At 54.7% G+C, this 20888-nt stretch overlaps 1 protein-coding gene across 1 annotated transcript in view; it reads right to left on the reverse strand.

Moving 5' to 3' along the window:
- Positions 1 to 2986: 2986 nt before the first annotated feature.
- The window catches only part of FAM83F (family with sequence similarity 83 member F), a 42691-nt gene continuing 24789 nt past the window's right edge, over positions 2987 to 20888 (reverse strand). Inside the window, exons 4-5 of the mRNA XM_064283496.1 lie at positions 19805 to 20499; positions 2987 to 10635 (exon numbers count right to left, since the gene is read on the reverse strand). Of these exons, the coding sequence (XP_064139566.1) occupies positions 10586 to 10635; positions 19805 to 20499 (745 nt within the window). The 3' untranslated portion in view covers positions 2987 to 10585. The remainder of the gene's footprint in view (positions 10636 to 19804; positions 20500 to 20888) is intronic.

A 20888-nucleotide genomic window follows, 5' to 3' on the forward strand; every position in this document is an offset into this window, starting at 1 on the left:
CTCATTCTTCAAACCTGGCTTGCAGCCCCAATTCTCTGCAGAAATTCATTTCTCTAAGCTCATCCATGACCTCTTCGTGGCCAAGATCCAAGAGCCTTTCTCGGTCCTCGTTTCCATGACTTCACCGCAACGTGTTACTCTGAGAATCTCCTCTTCATTTCTGAAAATAGCCAGCTTTCCTCCTACCTCTACAAATGTTCTTGTTCTTTTCCCTACCACTTTCTACGTGCCTTCAAAGGAGTCTGTATGCCCTTCCTCATGTTGTCCTCCAGGGCCGTGGGGGTGGGAACCTGGTCCTTATTTGACCTTCACCTCCAAGATAGCTATTTTCATCCTTCCAACTCCAGCCTTCGTTCTGCAGCATACTTGCTGTGTGACTTTGTGCAAGTCATGTAAACTCTCTGAGCTTCTGTTTCCTCGTTTCTAAAATATTTAATCAGATTGGTTATCCTAGACTATGAGATAATGATGAAACCTAAAGGAGCCCTGGTGGTGCAACTGTTAAGTGCTCAGCTGTTATCGCAAAGGTTAGCAGTTTCAAGTCCACCCAGTGGCTCCGAGTGTCACGTGTCACGAAATATTATTCTCCTTTTGATTTTATTTTCCTAACCATTTGAAAATGTAAAGACCATTCTTAGCTCATGGACCTTGCAAAAACTAGGCCCATAGGTCCTGGTTTGCTGACCCCTGGCCTAGGACACCCTCCTCTGTACCCCTATTCCCAGCACTCACGCTCCACTGTCACACCTGGGATCTTTACTTTACTATTGTCTGTCAAGAAATATCCCCTAGTTCCTCCACTCCCATCCCGCAACCAGATTGCTCCCCCTAAACCCTCTTCTTAACAGGAACTCTGGAGCTGTCACTGGTTTTCATCCGTCTCCTAAGTTTATATAAGTACTCATCAGGTACCCAGCCCGCTGCTGAAGGGTATACAAGAGCCCGGAGTTTAACAAACATTTACTTAAAGTTTCCTTTTATTCAGTCATTTGTGCAGACACTCTTACTGCGAACCTACTGTGTCCCAGGCACTATGACAAGGCAGATGCCGTCTCTGCCCTCGAGATGTTCATAATCTAGTCTGGAAGGTGGATGCAATGAGGCAGGCGTTATGACGGAGATGTACAGGGGGTGTGGAAGCCCAGAGGAGGCACCCCGCTCTGGGGTGGGGGGTGGTCAGGGAAGGCTTCCTGGAGGAGGGGGTGATCTCTGAGCTGATACCTAATAAGTAAATGGGAGAGGGGTCATGGAGTAAGGCATACCAGGAAAAGGTCCGGAGCCTAGGGGCACTATAAGCATCAGAGAAGCCCCTAGGTGGCGCAAACAGCGGGGCGTGACTACTTGCCAGAAGGTTGGTGGTTTGAACCCACACAGAGGTGCTTCAAAAGACAGGCCTGATGATCTACTTCCCAAAAGTCACAGCCTTGAAGACCCTGTGGAGCAGTTCTACTCAGCATACATGGGGTCGCCATGAGTCGGAATTGACAACGTAAGTGTCAAGGACACAGTGGAGACTTGGACATAGTATCTGCCCTCAACATCTCCCAGTCTGGCGGGTGAGACGGACTATACTAGGCTGCTTTAAGTTTGTGGTGAGAGGTTTAAAGTCGTTTTCCCTCTTACCTGTTGCCAGCAGCGAGTTGATTCCAACTCATAGTGACCTACAGGACGGGGTAGAACTTCCCCCGTAGTTTCCAAGGCTGTAGTAATCTTTACAGAAGCAGTCTGCCACAACTTTCTCCCAGGGAGCAGCTGGTGGGTTCGAACCACTGATCTGAGCACTTATCCATTGACCCACCAGGGCTCCTCGTTTTCCCTCTAGCTGTGTAGAGTTGATTATCACTGAGCCTTGAGAAGGTAAGCAGTGGCAGATGAGGTCTCCCTATGGCCTGACCAGGGGTAAGTCTGACTCCACACCAGGTACTGAGAAACTCTTGGGGGTGGGAGAAGAGACATGGGCCTGGCTCCCACACCCCAGTGCTTCTCCATCAGAACACTGGCCTCCTTGTGTCTGCCTTCCTGACAAGGTTTTAACATTGTGAGGGCAGATGCCCCTTAGAAGAGAAGGGACTTGAACTGAGCTTTGAAGAAAGTGCAGACTTGGCACCAGGAAAGGAGGGAAGGAGCACAGTAGGCGGCAGGAACTGCAGGAACAAACTCACCAAGAAAGGAACGTGCGTGGCCCAGCTGCAGGGCCACCAGGGAGTGGTGAAATAGTTTCACTGGGCACCCAGGCCAGGGGCCTCCACTGTGTGAGGCTCACAACAAACCAGAGAGACAGGTACTATTTTCCTCAGCTCCACTAACTAAAAATCTTGTGACCTTCAGCAGTTACTTAACCTCTCTCTGCCTCACTTTCCTAATATGCATGTGCCTCATAAGGGCGTTATGAGGACTGAGTAGCTTAATACATATAAAATGCTTAGGACAGTGCCTGGCACTGGGGCCAGCTTCATGGGCTTGTGACCTGGACAGTCCCCTAGGGCTCCCACTCAGAAGGAGAAAGGTCCCACAGTTGATTTAGTGCCCCACTGTTGCCGTCTTCTTAATTTTTGAACAAGGGCCCTACACTGTCATTTTGCCCTGGGCCCACAAATTATGTAGCTGGTCTTGCCTGGCACATTTTAATGTTGTTTAATGCACATTAAAATGTTGTTGGGTGCCATCGAGTTGATTCTGACTCATAGCCACCCCAAGCGACAGTGTCCATTCGAATTTCAAATTTCAGTGTCCGTAAGTGAAGCGCCATTGGAACGTGGCCATGCCCATTTGTTTATGCATTGTCCATGGCCACTTTAGAAGCCCTGGAGGCGCAGTGGTTAAGCATTTGGCTGGTAACCGAAAGGTCACCAGCTGCTCTGTGGGAGAAAGATGTAGCAGTCTGCTTCTGTAAAGATTTACAGCCTCGGAAATCCTATGGGGCAGTTCTACCCTGTCCTGTAGGGTAGCTGTAAGTCAGAATCGACTCGAAAGCAGTGGGTTTTTTTTTTTTTTTGGTATGGCTATATTTTAGTGTTGCAACAGCAGTAGCTGAGGCAGAAATGACATGGCCCACAAAGTCTGGAATATTTACTACTTGGCCCTTTACAGGAGCCCCTGGGTGGTGCGAATGGCTAATGTGCTCAGCTGCTAACGGGAAGTTTGGAGGTTTTGAATCCACTCAGAGATACCCTGGAAGAAAGGCCTGGCGATCTACTTTCAAAAAATCAGCCACTGAGAACCCTGTGCAGCACAGCTCACTCTGACACACATGGGGCCGCCATGAGTAGGAGCCGACTCAGTGGCAACTAGGACCGATGCTGGCCCTTCACAGACCTCTGGCCTCAGCCCCATGTCCAGGCTGCCGCTCTTACCCAAGAAGGGAGATGACATGCCACGAGCTGGCCACAAGGTGTCAGCCTTTCACCACAGTGCTTTCAGCCGCTCAGGCTCTTCAGACGGAACCGCGGCAATGGAACCGAGTTCTCTCCTGAGCAACCTATGCTGGGCAGGGCCCCCAGCCCCATCCCTGCCCTTGAGCATGTTCCAGTGCAGCTGGGGACAGACTGACTGACATCTCGCAAGTGCAAAAGGCTGTACGAAAAGCTGGGGGAGGTTTGGCATCTACAGGAAGGAGACAGGACTGCCTTCCAAGGTCAAGGTTGGCAGGCTTCTCTGGATGGTTTGTTTCTTTGGTTAGGTTTTGTGTTTTATGTACAGAGGATTCTCCAAACCAACCAACTGAAATTTTTTATTTCACCCAAAACTATCAAGAAAAGTTGTTAAGTGGGGACTTTTGCATGACCAGATAAGCTCTTTCTCACGTCCTCCAACTAACACCCACCCAGCTGGGATTGTGCGGGGGTTCCCAAGGGGAACATGGATCCTTCCCAAGCACAGCTGCTTACAAACAGCGTCTCAGGCAGATTTCCTCCACCTTTCTTTAAAACCTGGGCTTTGAAACTGCCTCCAGGTGGCCGGGCATTTAGTCCTTTGAGCCAAGGACTCTGCAGGAAGTTGCCAAATACACAGGGAAGAAGCAAGGAGAGGATTTGGGGGAGAATGTTCACCCAATGAAATACACCACCAAGCACTGCCGTTTATTGAGCTCCTGTGTATAAGCCTTGGAACTAGATGCTTTTCTTAATTACTCCCAAAGGGCTCCAGAGAGTGGTATCAAGATGACCCACTTTAATCAGGGAACCTGAAGTGCTGGGATACAAGGTGCTCGCTGGATTCAGTTAGCTATTAAATGGCAGAGTCAGGGATCCAGCCCCAGCCTGCCTGTTCTGAAACCTGTCCTCTCTCCACCATCAGCCTTAGGTGGGATCACAGCACATGTTCACTCACATGGCCTTAAAACAACCCTTCCGGTCTCACCTGCCCTCCTCACTCATCGTTTATCCCCAAGCTTGTTGTTGTTTGCTGTCGGGTCGATTCCGACTCATGGTATCCCCATGTGTGCAGAGTAGAACTGCTCCATTGGGTTTTCATGGCAGTGACCTTTTGGAAGCAAATTGCCAGGCCTGTCTTCTGAGGCACCTCCAGGTGGGTTCAAATTGCCAACTTTTCTGCTAGTAGTCGAGCACTTAATTATTTGTATCACCCAGGCCTAGCACACAGTAAATATCCATTGAATGAACGAATGAACAAAGCCTTTCAAATACTGCAGGGAAGTGCCTGTCCCTGTCCAGTCACCCAAGACATATGCAGGAGAAGGTGAGCCAGAGTTCCAGGTGCAGCAATGAGCACACAATGGGGGCTTTCCTCCTGGTTGTGCCCAGAGGACCATGGGCACTGGGGCACACGGCCTGTCCTTGCCTTTTCCTCCATCCCCCCCTCCAGGCTCCCACCCACCTGCTGCCTTATCTGGCCATTCTCCTTCTCCGACGTGAACATCTGTTCCTGGAGCTGCTTTCCGGTGGCTGCAGACAGTGCCCTAACGTCCACCCACTTTTCTGGAGGAAAGCTTGTTTCCAGCTAGCTGTCACTTGGAGAGGCCACGCCGGACAGTGAAAATGCTCTCGGGGGGTCCAGATCAAGGGAGCCTAGCCCTCCCAGGACCTGCTGGATGATTCGGGACAACTTCCTCACCTCAGGCGTCTTTCCTCCTCACCTGCTTCTGTGTGAGCCATCAGAAAGGAGTGCTAGGAGTGCAGCCAGAGAGGCTGCAGCCCGGCTCCACCCAGTCCGGAGGGCTTGGGTGATGAAGACTGCCCACGCAGGGCACATGCTAACAGAGAACCTTCCCGGAGCAAGGCACCGGGTCAGGGGAAAGTGTTGACAAGTTCTGCCCTTAAGAGATTAACTGGCAGAGGGCAGAACCCCATCGGCTTCCATGCACAGTCTCAGAAGTCAGGAACAAGACAGGAAAGAGCATGACTGATTCTGGAACCTCCAAGTTTACTAGCCTGCCTTACTCTCTGTATCCCTGGGTGGTACAAACTGTTAACGCACTCGGCTGCTAACCAAAAGGCTCGAGTCTGTCCAGAGGTGCCTCAGAAGAAAGGCCTGGTGATCCGCTTCCAAACAAGCAGCTATGGAAACCCTGTGGAACGCAGTTCTACTCCGACTCTCACGAGGTGGACCGACTTGGCAGCCACTGCTTTTATTTCCTGTATTCAGTGGCTGTCAAGTTTCCAGTCACTTAACCGGCGTTGAGCATACGGCGTGGATACAACAGTGAACGAGACAGACGAGGCTGCTGTGCTCACAGGGTCTGCTCTTGGGGCTCAGGGACCCCAAGGACAGAGTGGGTAGCAGGCCGGGCCACAGCGCGTGTGGCCAGAGCGGGTATCTGGAAGCAGGGCCTTCCAAGCTTCCAAGGGCGGTAGTGACAAGTCTAAACCTGCCTGAACTCTGCAGGCCTTTGAGCTGACCCGGCACTTGTTCCAAACACGCTCACTCCTGCCCCTGCCATGCCCCACCCCCTCGGGTGCACATCCGCTCTGTCTCGGTCGGCTCAGCTCCTGAGCTCAGGGTTCCTGTTCGGCACTGAACACCCTGCCACCAGAACAGCAGTGCAGACACTCACGGCGACAGCTGCTGGGTCCTCGGGGCAGGCGGGCAGGATGGTGGGGCACCGCCAGGTGATAAACTACAACCACGCTCACAGTCTAATTAGCTGCGGAGGGAGCCCTGCTAAGCCTGATTCAGAATGACGTCCAGATAGTGGGTCCTGGTTGGCCTGTCATAAGGAGCGTGGAAGGTGCTCTGCGCTCTGCGCTGGCTGCTCTTTGCGGTGGAGACACCGTTGGGCACACCTGGCTACGTCCATCAGTGCTTTCTGTGCAGGATTTAGCTGAGATGGGAGGAAAGGAACAGATTGGGAGGAACTCTGATGGGGAGGTGAGTGGAAGGAGGCAGATGTATGCACTTAAACACACCTGTTCTGGGGTCTGGGGAGCACGAAACCGTGAAGAGCCAAGCAAGGTAACTAGAGCAGAGATGGAAGGTGCCATTACACATGTCCCAGAAAGCGAAATCTTTGGCAAATCAGCCAGCCTCCCTGGGACAAAGTGTTGTCAGACAAAGATAACCATTTTGCCGGGCGGGGGAACGTGAAGAGATCCTTTGGGCTGCACAGCCGACAGTAACAGTCCTCAACCGAGTGACTGGACCCGTTCGAGGGAACATTTGCCAAAGTCTGGAGACATTTTTGGAGCCCTGGTGGCAAAGTGGTTAAGAGCTTGGCTGCTAACCAAAAGGTCGGCAGTTTGAATCCACCAGCCACTCCTTGGAAACTGTATGGGGCAGTTCTACTCTGTCCTGTAGGGTCACTATGAGTCGGAATCGACTCGATGGCAACAGGTTTGGTTTTAGTTTGGGGACACTTTTGGTCGTCTCATCTGGAGGGCTGCTATTGGCACCTAGTGGGGAGAGGCCAGGGATGCTACTCAGTATCATACAATGCGTGGGACAGCCCTTCCCTCAACAAAGACTGCTCCGGCCCTCCAAGTGTCAACAGTGCTGGGTCAATAAGCTCTGGGCTAGAGGCAGGCCCAAGTTGGCATTTCACATGATTTGAGATCTGGGAGATCTGTGTACCTTCTCATCTGAAAAATGGGAATAAGACCTGCTCTGCTCATCACACTACTTCACAAAGCTCCATCCTAAAATGAACAGCAAAACTGTGTGTTAACTTTGTAAAGGGCCCCTTTCATGAGCTATTCCTAGTTGAAACTTGCATGTGACTACAGGATTTAGCATGGTGACTGGCATACAGCAGGTGCTCAATAAATCAAGAAGAAAAAAGAGAGAAACCACCCCAAACCCGCTGCTGTCCAGTCGACTCACAGCAATGCCATAGGACAGAGGAGAACCGCCCCACAGGGTTTCCGAGGCTGTAAGTCTCTATGGAAGCCGACTGCCACATCTTGCTCCCTTGGAGCAGCTGTTGGGTTCGAACTGTTGACCTTTTGGTTAGCAGCCAAGTGCTTAACCACTGCACCACCAGGGCTCCTTAGAGAAGCAACAGAGTCTACTAGAAAAGAGCCAGTTGCCTCTTCTTTGCCCCGGTACAACTCGCCGTGTCTTGGGTGAGCTACTTCTCTAGTCCCCAGCCTGTTTCTTTCAAATCTGATGTTAGTTGCTGAGTCCATTTCTTTTTAGTCTAGTCTTTCTATGAAGTTCTACACAGGCATAGCATTGTGTAGTGTTGGCACTGTCTCAAAAGCACTCATAAGGGGTCAGGGACAGGACTAACGTACCTGGCGCTCAGAGAGCTGACACAGACTGGGGGGCATTGCCAAACCTCAAGAGGAAGCTCCTAGTCCTGTACCGGAGTCCTGTGCTTCCTGCCTTCCGGGGCAGAATCCAGGGTGGCAGCGGCCCCGGGGTCACAGCCCTCAGCTGCTTTTGCTCACTGGAAGTTAACCTTGCCAAATAGCAGCACCAGTTGTTACACTCAACCTGGACTCGGCCTCCTTCCTTCAAGTAAGGCAGCAGCTTGGTGGGGTGGGGGCTGGGGGGCAGGGGCTGGGGACAGCAAAGTGAGACCACGGCACTGAGAGCACTGGTGTCCCGTCCTTGACCCTCCTGGAGCCCTTTCAATGTCACCAGCTTTGTGGAGGCTGCTGTGGGAGGACCAAGGGCATGATCCACCCTTGAACTTGCCATCAGACTTGGGGGGCCGGATGTACCCTTGAGATTTGATGAGGGAGAAAATGTCTCACAAAGTGTGTGCAAGCACAGGAACAGAGGGTAGAGGTACTAATAAACTGAGTCACCAAGAGGCTGAGCCTTGGCAGACTAGCAAACACTAGGAGCTGTGCTTTATGGCTTCAAGATCTTCAGCAATCTTTGCACCACCGGTGTCTCTCGTAGGAATACTTACTGCTAACATTTCAGGAGTGGAGAAGGGACAGACACCAGCTTGCCCAAACCTCTGTAAAGATGAGGAAACTGGCTGGAAGGGAGAGCCCTGCCTGGCAGGCAGGCACCTTCCCCACTACACAGAGTTGCTTCCACTTTCAACATCAGGTCTCCCCTCCCCACTTCACTTCTGTGAAGAGAGGAACTCTATCTTGGCACATGGAGAAATTGAGGCAGAAGGCCTGGCTCCAGGCTGCAGTGAGCTGGACTTCCAATCTGGGATCCTCCTAGGTGGCAGTGCTGGGCAGGGACTGGGGCCTCCTGGGCCAGGAGAGGGCAAAGGGATAAGGCAAGGCTGCTTCTCCCACAGGGGAGGGGCAAGAAGCCCTCCACAGAACTGCCTGGAAGCTGCTCCCTGCCCAGGGCCTCCTCCCTGCCCTGGAGGTGTCTGTCCACCCTCCACATGGAGGGTGGGGTCTTTTCCCCCACTGCAGTGTACTTGTCTTGGGCCCCACAGCTTCCAGACTCTTGAGGTGATGACTGGTCTGGGGAACCGGATGGAGCTGAGGTGTCATGCTTCTCCCTTCCTTCCCCTCCGGAAGGAGCACACACCACACCGCCAGGCCTTGGTGCACAGGAAGCACCCCCAGAAATCGTTTAATCCTCACAGACACTCAGGGAGGTGGGTTGGGGTCTGCAATCCCTCCCCCGCACCCAGGAAGCTAACCTCAAAACTGACAGAGGAGCCCTGGAACTCAGGTTCACCCTTCCTTCCCCTCCCCACCCCGGAGCAACCAGAGTCTTCTCAAGTGAGCGCCAAGTGCTGCCCCCACTTCCTGCTTTCTCTCAGGCACTTCTGCTTCACAGGCCAGTGCCTCCAGTCTTCTGGCCCTCACAGTTAGCTGCCTTGCAGACATCTGTGCCCCTCCCCCAGGGTGCTGGTGGTGTCCCAGGGTTTTTTTTTTTTTCTCAGAAGGAAAGATATGAGTACAGAAGTTCGGTTCAGAAGTGACAGGCTGGAAGAGCCCGTGTCCTTCCACAGGCACTTTGGCCCCTCGCTCCGCTGCGCCAGGCCTCTGCATCCCCCTGCTTGGCTCTGGCTCACGGAGGCTGTAGTTTGGCAATTTCTCCCTATCCATTCACCCACTCCCCTCAGCCCCCACTAGTCACACAGTGGGCAGGGGGTGATGTGTGCTTTCTGGCTGGTCCCCCGGCCGTCATGGCATCAGGCCGGCCCACCTGATTGGCAGGAGGCCGAGGCTCCCATATCAGCCTGCCTTTTGGCAGGAGGCTAAGGCTAGTCTTTGGCTGAAGGGTAACAGGGAAGGCACAGAAGTCCAGACTAGCAAAAAGGACCCAGGACTGTCCCGGGGAATAGGGCAAACACTCCTGTCCACAGGGCCCAGCCTCCCATACCACGCTCCCTGCCTTGGCCAAGCCCTCTCCTTACCTTGGGTGGCAGATCAAGGCATAGTAAGGGTGTGGGCAGCCTCAAGTGACAGTGCCATAAGGCCTGCAGCAGGCAATAGCCAAGGAGGCCTGGACCCCTGAGGGCTGAGGAGCCAAGACCATGCAAAGGAAGGGGACCTTGCAGGAGGGCTCTCAAAATGGCAGTGTCAGATCCTACCACTGGCCGGGGGGTGGCTACAGCATTTTCTCTCATTGCACTCAGGGTCTCCTTCAGCAGCCTGCAGGGACTGCACCAGGAAAAAAAAAAAAATTTTTTTTTTTTTTTGCACCAGAAAGGCCATGGCAACTGGTGCCCCAGCTGCATCTTCCATATCCAGTGCAGAGACTAGAGCAAGGCTGGCTCTGAACCCTATCCTCTTCCCTTTTATCCCAACAGCCTCTAGGAGGGACCAGAAGCCCCAGGAAGCCCTGGGAAGGATGAGTCAGGGAGCTGGGCTGCCCTGAGAACCCACCCCATTAAGGCATGAAGATACGACTCTCACCCCGTCGGGGGGCTGCAGGGCAAGGCCAGCCCAGTGGGGAGAGGTTCAGACATAAAGGAAGGCAGATACCATTCAAGCTTCTGCTTCATGTAAACAAGGAGGCGGAGACCCCTGCCAGGCCGACAGTCTTCCGGAGCAGAGCGTGTGATTGTCTTGAGATGCTGAAGACCCTCCTCTCTGGGATTCAGGGTCCCTGAGGCTGGGCTGGAGACTGCTAGGCAGCAGGCTGGCAGGGGTCCAATGTGCAAACTGGTGCAGGCTCTGTCCTGGTTCTCCACAGGGCAGGGGGTGGCCAGCCAGTCTCAGGCACCCATGGGTCCTGTCCGCCGCTGTCCTGCGGCTCAGGAAATCACGCAATTGCTGGGCTTGGCAGAACGGACACTGGCTTTACCTGTGAAGACAAGGAATACGGGCAGGATGGAGGGAAGCCTCCAGCTCCACTGTTGCACAGGCCCACTCCATGAATCCGGGGCCTGGGCTGATCCCCAGCTGCTGACTGTGAGAGCAGGCCAACAGAGCGCCTGGGGAAGCAAGAGGAGAGGTTCTTCCTGCCCTGGTGGCCTCCGCAAGATCCCCGCTGGGCAAGCACGGGCTTGTCGCCACCCCCTAGTGACTTACCAAAAAACAAAACAAAACCAGTTGCCATCGAGTGGATTCTGACTTACGGTGACTCCACGTGTGTCAGAATAGAACTGTGCCCCATAGGATTTTATTTCCGTTTTTTAGATAATGTTTTATCGTTATCAGTGAAGGTTTACACAGCAGTTTAGGTTCCCATTCAACAACTTCTACAGGTTGCTCAGGGGCCCATAGGACTTTCAATGGCTGTGATCTTTCAGAAGCAGACTGCCAAGTCTTTCTTCTGAGGCACCTCTGAGGGGATTCGAACCACCAACCTTTCGGTTAGTAGCTCAGCACTTAGCCATCTCCACCACCGAGGAGGACGGCAACTTCTCTCACACCTCTGTAAAAAGCAGGACAGCCAAAGCTGCCAACTCCTGGCCTCACCTAGAGCAAAGGAACCAGGAACCAACGACCAGAATCAGTGACTTAAGTCTTGCCAAATCATAGTCGTTCTCTCATGCAAGCCTCATAGCGGGCAGCCCTGTGAAACAGACGTCACTGGCCCTAGTTTATAGACGAGGGCAGCGAAACCAGCGGCTTAGAGCCTGTAAGCACCTGGTCTTCTAAATCCCAAGCCTCAGCTTCTTCCCCACACCAGGTGCTACAGAGGAAAGAGGAAAAGCTTGCACTCCGGGAAGGGCTAAGCAGCACCAACCAAGAGCCAGGCACTGTGCGATGGCTACAGTTTAGGGGGCAGTTTTAAGGCGGAGGACAGAGAGGGACACACTTCACTGAGAGAAGAGAGGAGAGAAAGCTGTTCTCCAAGCCAAAGAAGCAAGTTCTTCTTCCCGCAGCCCCTACAACACATTTCCACTTTCCTGACAATCCCAAGACAAGTGCAGCAATTTCCTGGGCTAGATCCGCGCTCTCTGACCCATGCAGGAGGGCGGGGGGAGCTGCGAGGCAGGCAGACGCTGACACCTCCCTCCTGTGGGGTGTCGGGTGTTAGATTCCATGTCCTGGAGTTCCGGCTGCCTTTTCCCAGGTGGAACCTGCTCATGCTATTTCTGCCAGCTCCTCTCTGCACAGCCAAGGTTGTCTCCCTGGTGCTCACACCACCTCCCAGTAGCACTTCGGCTGTGAATTTAATTAAGGTGGTGTCTGCCTTCCTTCCGGACCATTGGCAGGAGAGACACTAAACAGAAGCAGACATGGGGCATGGGTGCTGGCAGCCCCTTCCCTCCCTGACCCCAGTGACCCACCACAAGGCCACTGAGCACACTCATTGTTAACCAACCCTTGTCCAGGCCAGACAGAGCCAAGTCTTCTGCACTTAAATTATAAATCCAGCTGGGCTCTTCCCCTATATGATGACCCCAGACTCGGGCATCAGACTGTGCTGATAGGACTCAAGGCTCAGAGGAGACAAGGGGAGACGCACAACTGTGCCTGCCAAGACTCAGGGGTTCAGTAGCGCCATCCACTCCTTCAGCACAGGGCTGAGCGCTGTGTCTGCTGTGGCTTGGCTGCCGTGATTAAATCCTGCCTTCCTAGGGTCCCCTCGCTGTTGCAATGGCTCAGCCTTGCCCACTTCCTCTCCTTGGTGGTTTGTTTTATTTGCTCAGCCTACGAGGCAGATGCCAAGTTCCTCCCCAAAAGCAGCAGCATTTTGGAGGCAGGCAAGCCAGTCAAGAAGGAGCCCTGGTGGCACAGTGGTTAAGTGCTCAGCTGCTAAACAAAAGGTCGGGGGTTGGAACCCACCAGCCGCTCCGTGGGAGAGAGACGTGGCAGTCTGCCTTCGTAGAGATTTTAGCCTTGGAAACCCTATGGGGCAGTTCTGTCCTGTCCTATGTGGTTGCTATGAGTTGGAATGGACGTGAAGGGAGTGGATTTTTTAGTTTAAGGCAGTCAATCCCGGGATCTTGAAGCACGAGAAGGAAGGATGAGGCCCGGGGGGTGAGGAGGCAGGACGAGCGTCAGTGCGTGCTCCCACACCCGCCTCCTCTGACAAGGCTGGGAGAGCTTGGGCAGGGACGTTATGCTCAAGCCCATTGAAGTGAAGCTCTCAGTGTTCCCCCATTCTCCAAGGGTGCTTACAGGGAGCCCGGAACTGCAGGCATGCAGCAGGGCTCTGGGGTGAGTCAGACCTCTCACCTGAGTGGGGAAAAAGGCATACATACCAACCTACCTACCAACTGCTAGGTGCCCTGGTGGCGAAGTGGTTAAGTGCTCGCCTGCTAACTGAAAGGTCAGCAATTTGAACCCACCAGCCACTCTGTGGGAGAAAGATGTGGCTGGCAGCCTACTCCCATAGATTACAGCCTTGGAAACCTGATGGGGCAGCTCTACTCTGTGCTATAGGGTCGCTGTGGGTCGGAATTGACTCGACAGCAGTGGGTTTGGTTTTGGCCATCAACCGCCGTGGAGTTGCCTCTGGCTTAGGGAGACCCCATGTGTGTCAGAGAACTGTGCTCCAGAGGGCTTTTAATGGCTGATTTTCTGGAAGTAGACTGCCAGGCCTTTCTCCCAAGGCACCTCTGGGTGGACTCAAAACTCCAAACTTTTGGTTAGTGGCCGAGCACATTAGCTGTTTGCACCACCCAGGGACTCCAAAGGCATAAACGGGCAAAAACACTTTTTCTGCAATGTATGTGTGAAACAAGGGTAGCCAAAGAGGGCTTATGAAAGGGAGTAAAGCTTCAAACGGAGGTCACACTGGGAGTGAGACTGAGAGGTGGGTGTGTGTGGGGCGGAGGGGAGGTCGGAAACATAACAGGGAGCGGCACGAAGCAAGGGCTGGGGCAGGGAAAGCAGCCGGGCACCAGGAGCCGCAGTCAGTGCAGTTTGGCTGACACAAGGCTGTGCAGGGGACACAGACATGACGATGGCAAGGACGATGGGCCCCCCCTTCCCACAGACTTTAGCATCCTGTCTACTGGAAGCTTCCCGCCCCCATGTCCACGTGGCTCACTCCCTCCCTTCATTGAAGTCTCTGTTCAAGTGTCCCTTCATCAGAGAGGCCTCCCTGACCACCCTTTATAGAGTCATCCCCTCCCTGGGTGTGCTCTGCCCTGTACGATCCATACTCTAAGAGCAGGGACTTATTCCATTTTGTTCACTGTTGTACCAGGAAACTTAGAACAGTGCCTGGCACAGAGCAGACACTTCATAAATGCATACTTGTTGAATAAAATGAATGAAATGGCAATGGCAGGCTACTTAAGGGTTTGTATCAACGCTAATACGACAGCAACACCACTAGGTATTGACTAGGTGAGGAACACGTCCTCACTTACCTTGGACCTCCCAGAGACAGGGGATGCGAGCTCTGGGCAGGCCCAAGGGAGAAGGGCAAAGGGCTTTGGATATCTGCCACTGAGAAGACACCTGCCTCTTCCCTGCAGCTGAGGGGGTCAGTCACCTGAAGGATGCTCACTCCACTCCCCTCGGTGCTGTGCGATCAGAACTAATCAGGCTCAGTTTATTAGATTTATTAGATCAGATTGCAGCCTCCAGACACCAGCTGGGGCCTGACCCTGCTCTGCAGTAACAACACGGAACTGTGAGATCCAACCTTGACAAGCAGCCCTGGGGCAGACTTACCCTGGAACTGGGGGCCCAGGTCTCTTAAGAAACTCCAAGTCCAGGAAGCGCTTCCCCAGCATGCCACCCCATTTAGGGGCCCAGGTTTCCAGGAGAGAGATCCAAGACCTCCCACTCCCAGGGATGACATACCAGGGCCTGAAGTCCCCAAATCCAGGACCCCAGTGGCCACAACACTATAGGCTGTGAGCAGGAGCCAGACCACACTGCCCAGCCAGGGTGGCCCATCCATGCATGGCTCAGGGCAGCCTGAGAGAAGTCTGGAAAGGCGATTGTCAGAGCAGGTCACTTCAGGGAACTCTGGGAGGAAAAGCATGGAGCCAGGGGAGCTTGGGAAGGTCATGACCCAGAGGGACTCTCCAAGGCATCCCGGCAAGTCAGGCGCCGCCCTTATCTTTTTCTCACTGGTGGGACACCAGGGGGAAGAGTCAATCATATGTTTGGGCTGGTATAGGGAAATGGTGCCAACCCTAAACTTCCGGAGACAGCCCTAATGCTCTGAAGGCGGCCCTGGCAGTCAGGAGACCATGCTGCCCTTTTCTCCCTGTGTGACTGTAGACACAGGGACTCACCTCTCTGAACCTCAGGGGTCTTGTTTGGGAAATATTGTCATCAGGCCAGGTGGTTGTGAGGACTACACAAGTCCATTTGACAGCATTCAGCACCATGTCTACCTAGTCCCTGGGTGGCGCAAACGGTTAAGCACTCGGCTATTAACCGAAAGGTCAGCTGTTTGAATCCCAGAGGTACCTCAGAACACAGGCCTGGTGATTTACCTCCTAAAGGTCACAGCCATTGAAAACTCTATGGAGCACAGTTCTACTCTGACACACATGGGGTTGCCATGAGTTGGAATCAACTTTTGACAGCAACTGGTTTGGTTTTTTTCCCTACCTAGCACACGGTAGGTGCTCAGTAGAAGTTTGTTTCTTTCTTCCTTCTCTTATCTTTAGAAAAACCAAAAGAACCCATTGCCGTCAAGTTAATTTCAACTCAAAGTGACCCTACGGGACAGAGTAGAACTGCCCCATATGGTTTCCAAGGAGCACCTGGTGGATTTGAACTGCTGAACTCTTGATTAGCAGCTGAACTCTTAACCACTATGCCACCGGGACTTCCTTCAGAAGTGTTGGCCATTTCCCAGTGATTTCCCTGAGGGCAGAGACTCTGCTGCTTGGTAAGTAGCCCGAGTGCCTACCAGATTGCCATGTGCTGGGGCGAGCCCTTCAGGTACCTGGGGACAGGCAACCAGAAAAGGCAGAGTTCTTTCTGAGGCCACCTGAGAGCCCCGGGTCCAAGGGCTGAGGCTCTGAGGGCTTCTTCATCTAGGACAGACTGTCAGGGAGGCAGGCTCCTGAGGATACTCCTGCTGACCTCAGTGACCTGGGCTCCCCCATGGTCCTGCTGCACTGTGCTAAGGTGCCCTGCCAGCCCCTGCTCACCCTCACCCCACCCATCCCATCCAACTGCCTGGGGGCCCCCAGAGCTGAAACTGGGAATGGACCAGTCAGGCTCTCACCCATGATCATCTTGACAACCAACTAACTACCTGCCTCCTCCATTAATTCATTCGTTCACATTTGCTAGTTCCATAAACATTTTCTGAGTGTCTACTACTCTGTGCCAGACAGTATGACAACACGGTAAACAAAGCAAAAGGAGTTGTGGTCATCATCCTCAAAGCAACCATTGCTACCCAGCGTGCTAAGGTCTCCGTGATGGGAGCAAACAAGCTAGGGCATCTGAGTGAGCCTTGCCAGACAGGGCAGGGCTTCAGGCACATCACCAGCAACCTCCTTCACCAGCCCACAGCTCCCTGAGGGCAGGGGCCTTATCACCTGTAGTCTGCTGGCCAGAAGACTCCTACCGGGGAACACACTTAGGGCATTTCCTTAAAATGCAGATTCCTGAGCTCTACGGTACCCTTCGCAAGGGTGAGGCCTGGACATATGCCTTTCTAACAAGGGCCTCTGGGGGACGGCTGCTCCCTGAGGTTTGGGATCTCTGTCCCCAAGGTCTGTCCAGAGCCCCTAGATGGCAAAGGTGGCAAGCCTGAGGAAAGGTACTGAATGTACCCAGCGCAGGAGCCAGGTCTAGCCGGGTGAAGAGGCAAAGGGAAAAAGGCTGTCAGCTTCTGCCACTAGAGGGAGCTGTGAGCCCTCAAACCACAAGGCAGCCCCCTGCCTGGATCCCCAGCCCTAAAGGAAGCGATTTCAGTAAGGCTCTCCCAGGGGCCACACCTGGGTTCACCAAAATTTGCATGCTGTTTGACAACTATATACTTCTTATCAAGCAATTTTACAGGCTGTCAGCTCTTATCTTGTTCTATTTTTCTCTTTCACCCACTCTGTCACCGACCCACATTCTCCCGTGAAAAGACAGCAGCAGAGAGAACAGACAGCATCGGTCATGGACAGAGACAGGTCTGAGCTAGAAGGGGCCTTGGAACCCAGATGGGAAATGGGCCCAGGGAGGGGAAAGGATGCGCCCAGGGCATGGGGAGCATTGCACCAGCAGCTGAAATCCACAGGCCAGCTGTTCTGATGGTGCTCTCAATGCTCACGGTGGAAAAGGGGTCCTTCCCTGGGCAGGGACCCTACAGGAAAAGCTAAAGATGACAGTTTCCAGCTCACTAGGAGAGAGTGAACCAAGCTCAGGTCCCGGAGCCATCAGGAGCCAGACCCCTCTTGCATAAGTTCCAGGTGTTCACCTCCTGCTGCCAGAGGGAGGCCCTGAAACAGTCCAGCCACTTTCACTATTTAAGAGGCTAACCAGTGGTCGTGGAGGTGACTCCGGCTCACAGTGTCCCCATGTGTGTCAGAGCAGTACTGTGCTCCACAGGGCTTTCGGTGGCTGAGTGACCCCGTGTGTGTCAGAGCAGTACTGTGCTCCACAGGGCTTTCGGTGGCTGAGTGACCCCGTGTGTGTCAGAGCAGTATCGTGCTCCACAGGGCTCTCGGTGGCTGAGTGACCCCGTGTGTGTCAGAGCAGTACTGTGCCCCACAGGGCTCTCGGTGGCTGAGTGACCCCGTGTGTGTCAGAGCAGTACTGTGCCCCACAGGGCTCTCGGTGGCTGAGTGACCCCGTGTGTGTCAGAGCAGTACTGTGCCCCACAGGGCTCTCGGTGGCTGAGTGACCCCGTGTGTGTCAGAGGAGTACTGTGCCCCACAGGGCTCTCGGTGGCTGAGTGACCCCGTGTGTGTCAGAGCAGTACTGTGCCCCACAGGGCTCTTGGTGGCTGAGTGACCCCGTGTGTGTCAGAGTAGTACTGTGCTCCACAGGGCTTTTGGTGGCTGAGTGACCCCGTGTGTGTCAGAGCAGTACTGTGCTCCACAGGGCTTTCGGTGGCTGATTTTTCAGATCGCCAGGCCTTTCTTCTGACGCACCTCTGAGTGGACTCAAACCTCCAACCTTCTGGTTAGCCACTGAGTGTGTCAACAGCTTGCACCACGCAGGGACTCCTAGAGGCCACTATAAAGGGCATCTGGGGAGAGGAGTTCCCTTCCCTCGCCCCTGCCTTTGGGGGAACAAAGAGGCAGGGAAAGAAAAGCCCTCCTCATTAGGGAACTTGAATTTCAGGGCTCAGGTTCAGATGCCCACACAGGTAGGCAGAGGCTGTGCTGGGTGAGGCCACCCTGGTCCTTGTAAAGGATGCAGGAGGACCAGGTGATCTTGCGGGGCGTCCCTTGCACCTCTCTGACTGTGTAGGCGCACGCTCGTGCTTGCTTGCTCTCACAAGCATGATCTGGGGATCAGGTGCTCTAGGGAGGGGCTTCCTGGGGCACAGTTCAGGTAAGCTTGGCCAGGACCTGACACCGTGGGCAAACACTCGGAGGACAGCTGCAGTGACAGTGACAACCCAAGTCCTTGGAGCAAGGGGAACCCAATGCCAAGAGACACTGCAGGTGGCAGAGGAAGGACGTGACAATGGGCCTTTTGTTTCTATGGAAACTGCACCTCAGGGTGAGGGGGATGATGAAGAGAATGCTTCCTCCTCACCCCCAGTAAGGACTGGGGAAATGGCCCCCGTGTGGCTGGGCTGTCCCTCCCCCTCCCTGCCAGGTGTTCACCATGGCAACCCTTCCTCCAAACGGGAGGTGCAGAGCAGTACAGCATCTGGCACTCGGGTAGTAGGGGAGCCCAGAGCCTGGGAGGCGTGGGGATGGGCCAGCTACACTCCCCTCAAAGGACACGGGTCCTGGGACCACCAGAGCCACCTCGCAGAGCTTCCACTGGCACCTCCGTGCTTAAAGGGTGTTTGAGGGTGCGTCGAGAGCGAGCACCTAGTCAGTACCCGGCACGCGGAAGCCTCAGGAAACATCTCCTGGCTGAATGAGGAATAGCACTGGACTCCCGCTGCGCCCAGACTCAGAGAACCCTAGGTCCGTTGTAACTTGAAGAAGCCAATGTGGCTGCCATTTCCTGAGCACAGACTGGGCATGTCAGGTTCCATAGCAGGTGCTGGGGGTTGTGATCCCCCGCATTCTAGGCACTCACAGCCAGGTCAAAGCTGGGGGATGGGGTGCTGCAGCCCTGGGGACACTCAGGTTGCCCAGGGCCAGATCTTGGGCCCTACCCCCACCTGCCTGGCCAGCCCAGAAAATTCAGTTCTCATCACTGCAAAGCCCACAGCCACGGAAGCAGAAGTCCCAACGTGGAAACTTCTTTGACTCAGGGACACTGAGCTGAGAAAAGGCACCAGCCACAGCCCTAGCTGTCGCCACCACCTCCTGGGAAAGAGAAAGGCCACACAGGGCCTCTAGAGGGTCCCACAGAGGCAGCCAGAATGACGCCACCACCAGGGTCCATCTCTCCCGGAAGAGAAACAGCATATGGCAAACATCACTCATCGAATAAACCCAGGGAGGGCTGAGTCAGACTGCTGACTACAGAACTGAGGAGAGCGGATCAGGGCGTTGGTGGGGCAGCAGGTGAGGGCAGGGCGGGTCTAACCAGGTTAGGTCCCGACGAAGGTGACCTGGCCAGGAACAAGGTTAGCGAGAAAGAGCCCTAAGCCCAGAGCCGGGGTTGAGCCTCAGCTCTGCCACTCGCCTGGGCCATGCTTCTGTTGCCTCACTTACAAAGCAGCAGTTTTCTAACCGTACTTTACCCGAGTGCCTCTGAACGGCCCCTAGTAGTAGGAATCACAGCTCCCAGACAAGGCCACGCCCAGCACTGCACTGCACATGTTATAGCCCCGAGGAGCTGGGCAAGGCAGGCGTCATTCTGCCGTTTTAGAGGAGTGGAGATGGAAACAGCTGCAGTGACTTGCCCAAGGCCCCAAGGCAGGGAAGGCCAGAGCCAGCATGGGAACCTGGAGCTGCCTGACCCCAGAGGCAGCAAGCGGGCTCTCCTCGACAGGGGCAGACTCAGGCTAGGGCAAGAGGGCTCACCTGAGAGGTTGGCGCTGGAGTCCTCGTTGGGCCTCTTTCCTGTCTTAAACTCCACGTCAGCAAAGGACTCGGTGGAGAGCGAGCTGGCCACGCCATTGGGTGCCGCTGGCCTCTTGGTCCGTCGGCTAAAGAGCCTGCTGCCAAAGCGCTTGCCCTCCTTGGCTGGGGTGGCCTCTCCGTTGGTGGCTTCTCCTTTGCCATTTTGGGCCAGTGCCTCCCGGGACTTGGGCTTCAGGTCCACGTGCAGGTGAGAGACCATTCTGGTATCCTTCCGGCTCAGCCCTCCTGAGGGAATGGGCTCCACGGGCGGTAGCACCTGCTCCAGGCTAACCAGGTCGTTGAGGAAGCTCTCCAGGCGCCGGGTCGACTCGCCACCTCCGCTGCCTTCCTGCTGCCCCTCCAGATCACCGCCAGCTTGCCGCTGTTGCCGGGCAGCCCAGCGCATCATCTCCCCCGGCTGGTGGCGGCTGCCTGACACCAAGGCGTACTTGGGGTTGATGAGCTTGCGCGCCACGGTGGAGGAGTAGTTGAGGCCAAGCCTGCCAGCACCTCCTGCCAGGCCCAGCTGCCGATACAAGTCCACCTCCTCGGAGATTGCATACAGCTCCCGGAACTCCACGTCGAAGGGCTCCACGTTCTGTCCCGTCAGGAGGAGGAGTAGGTTCCTGTCTACGTACGAGGAGGTCCACGTGAACCTGGGGACATGGGAACAGAAAAGCAAGACACACGTGCCCAGGCCTGCTGCCTAACCCTGCCAGCAGCCCCTCAGCAAGCCCGCCCCCTCCAGGGTTCCGCTGACCCCGCCCCGCCTGCTGGACCACCTCAGCCGGGCTCCTCACTGGCCAGGGGACGGGTCTCTCACCTTCGCTCTGGACCGCTCACCCCCCACTGGCCCCCATCCTCCTCCCATTCAGGCCTTGGTCTCCAGTGCAGAAGGCAGGCAGAGGTGGGCACAGGGAAATGGCATGAGAAAGCAGGCCTGCTTTTTCTGACATTTACTGTTTCTACCCCTGCATCCCTTGGAAAGTGGGGCTGATAGGACCTACATTCACAGGGTTGTCAAGAGGCTCAGATAAAATAACTT

Source organism: Loxodonta africana, chromosome 4 (assembly GCF_030014295.1).
Source record: "Loxodonta africana isolate mLoxAfr1 chromosome 4, mLoxAfr1.hap2, whole genome shotgun sequence".
NCBI classification, from domain to species: domain Eukaryota; kingdom Metazoa; phylum Chordata; class Mammalia; order Proboscidea; family Elephantidae; genus Loxodonta; species Loxodonta africana.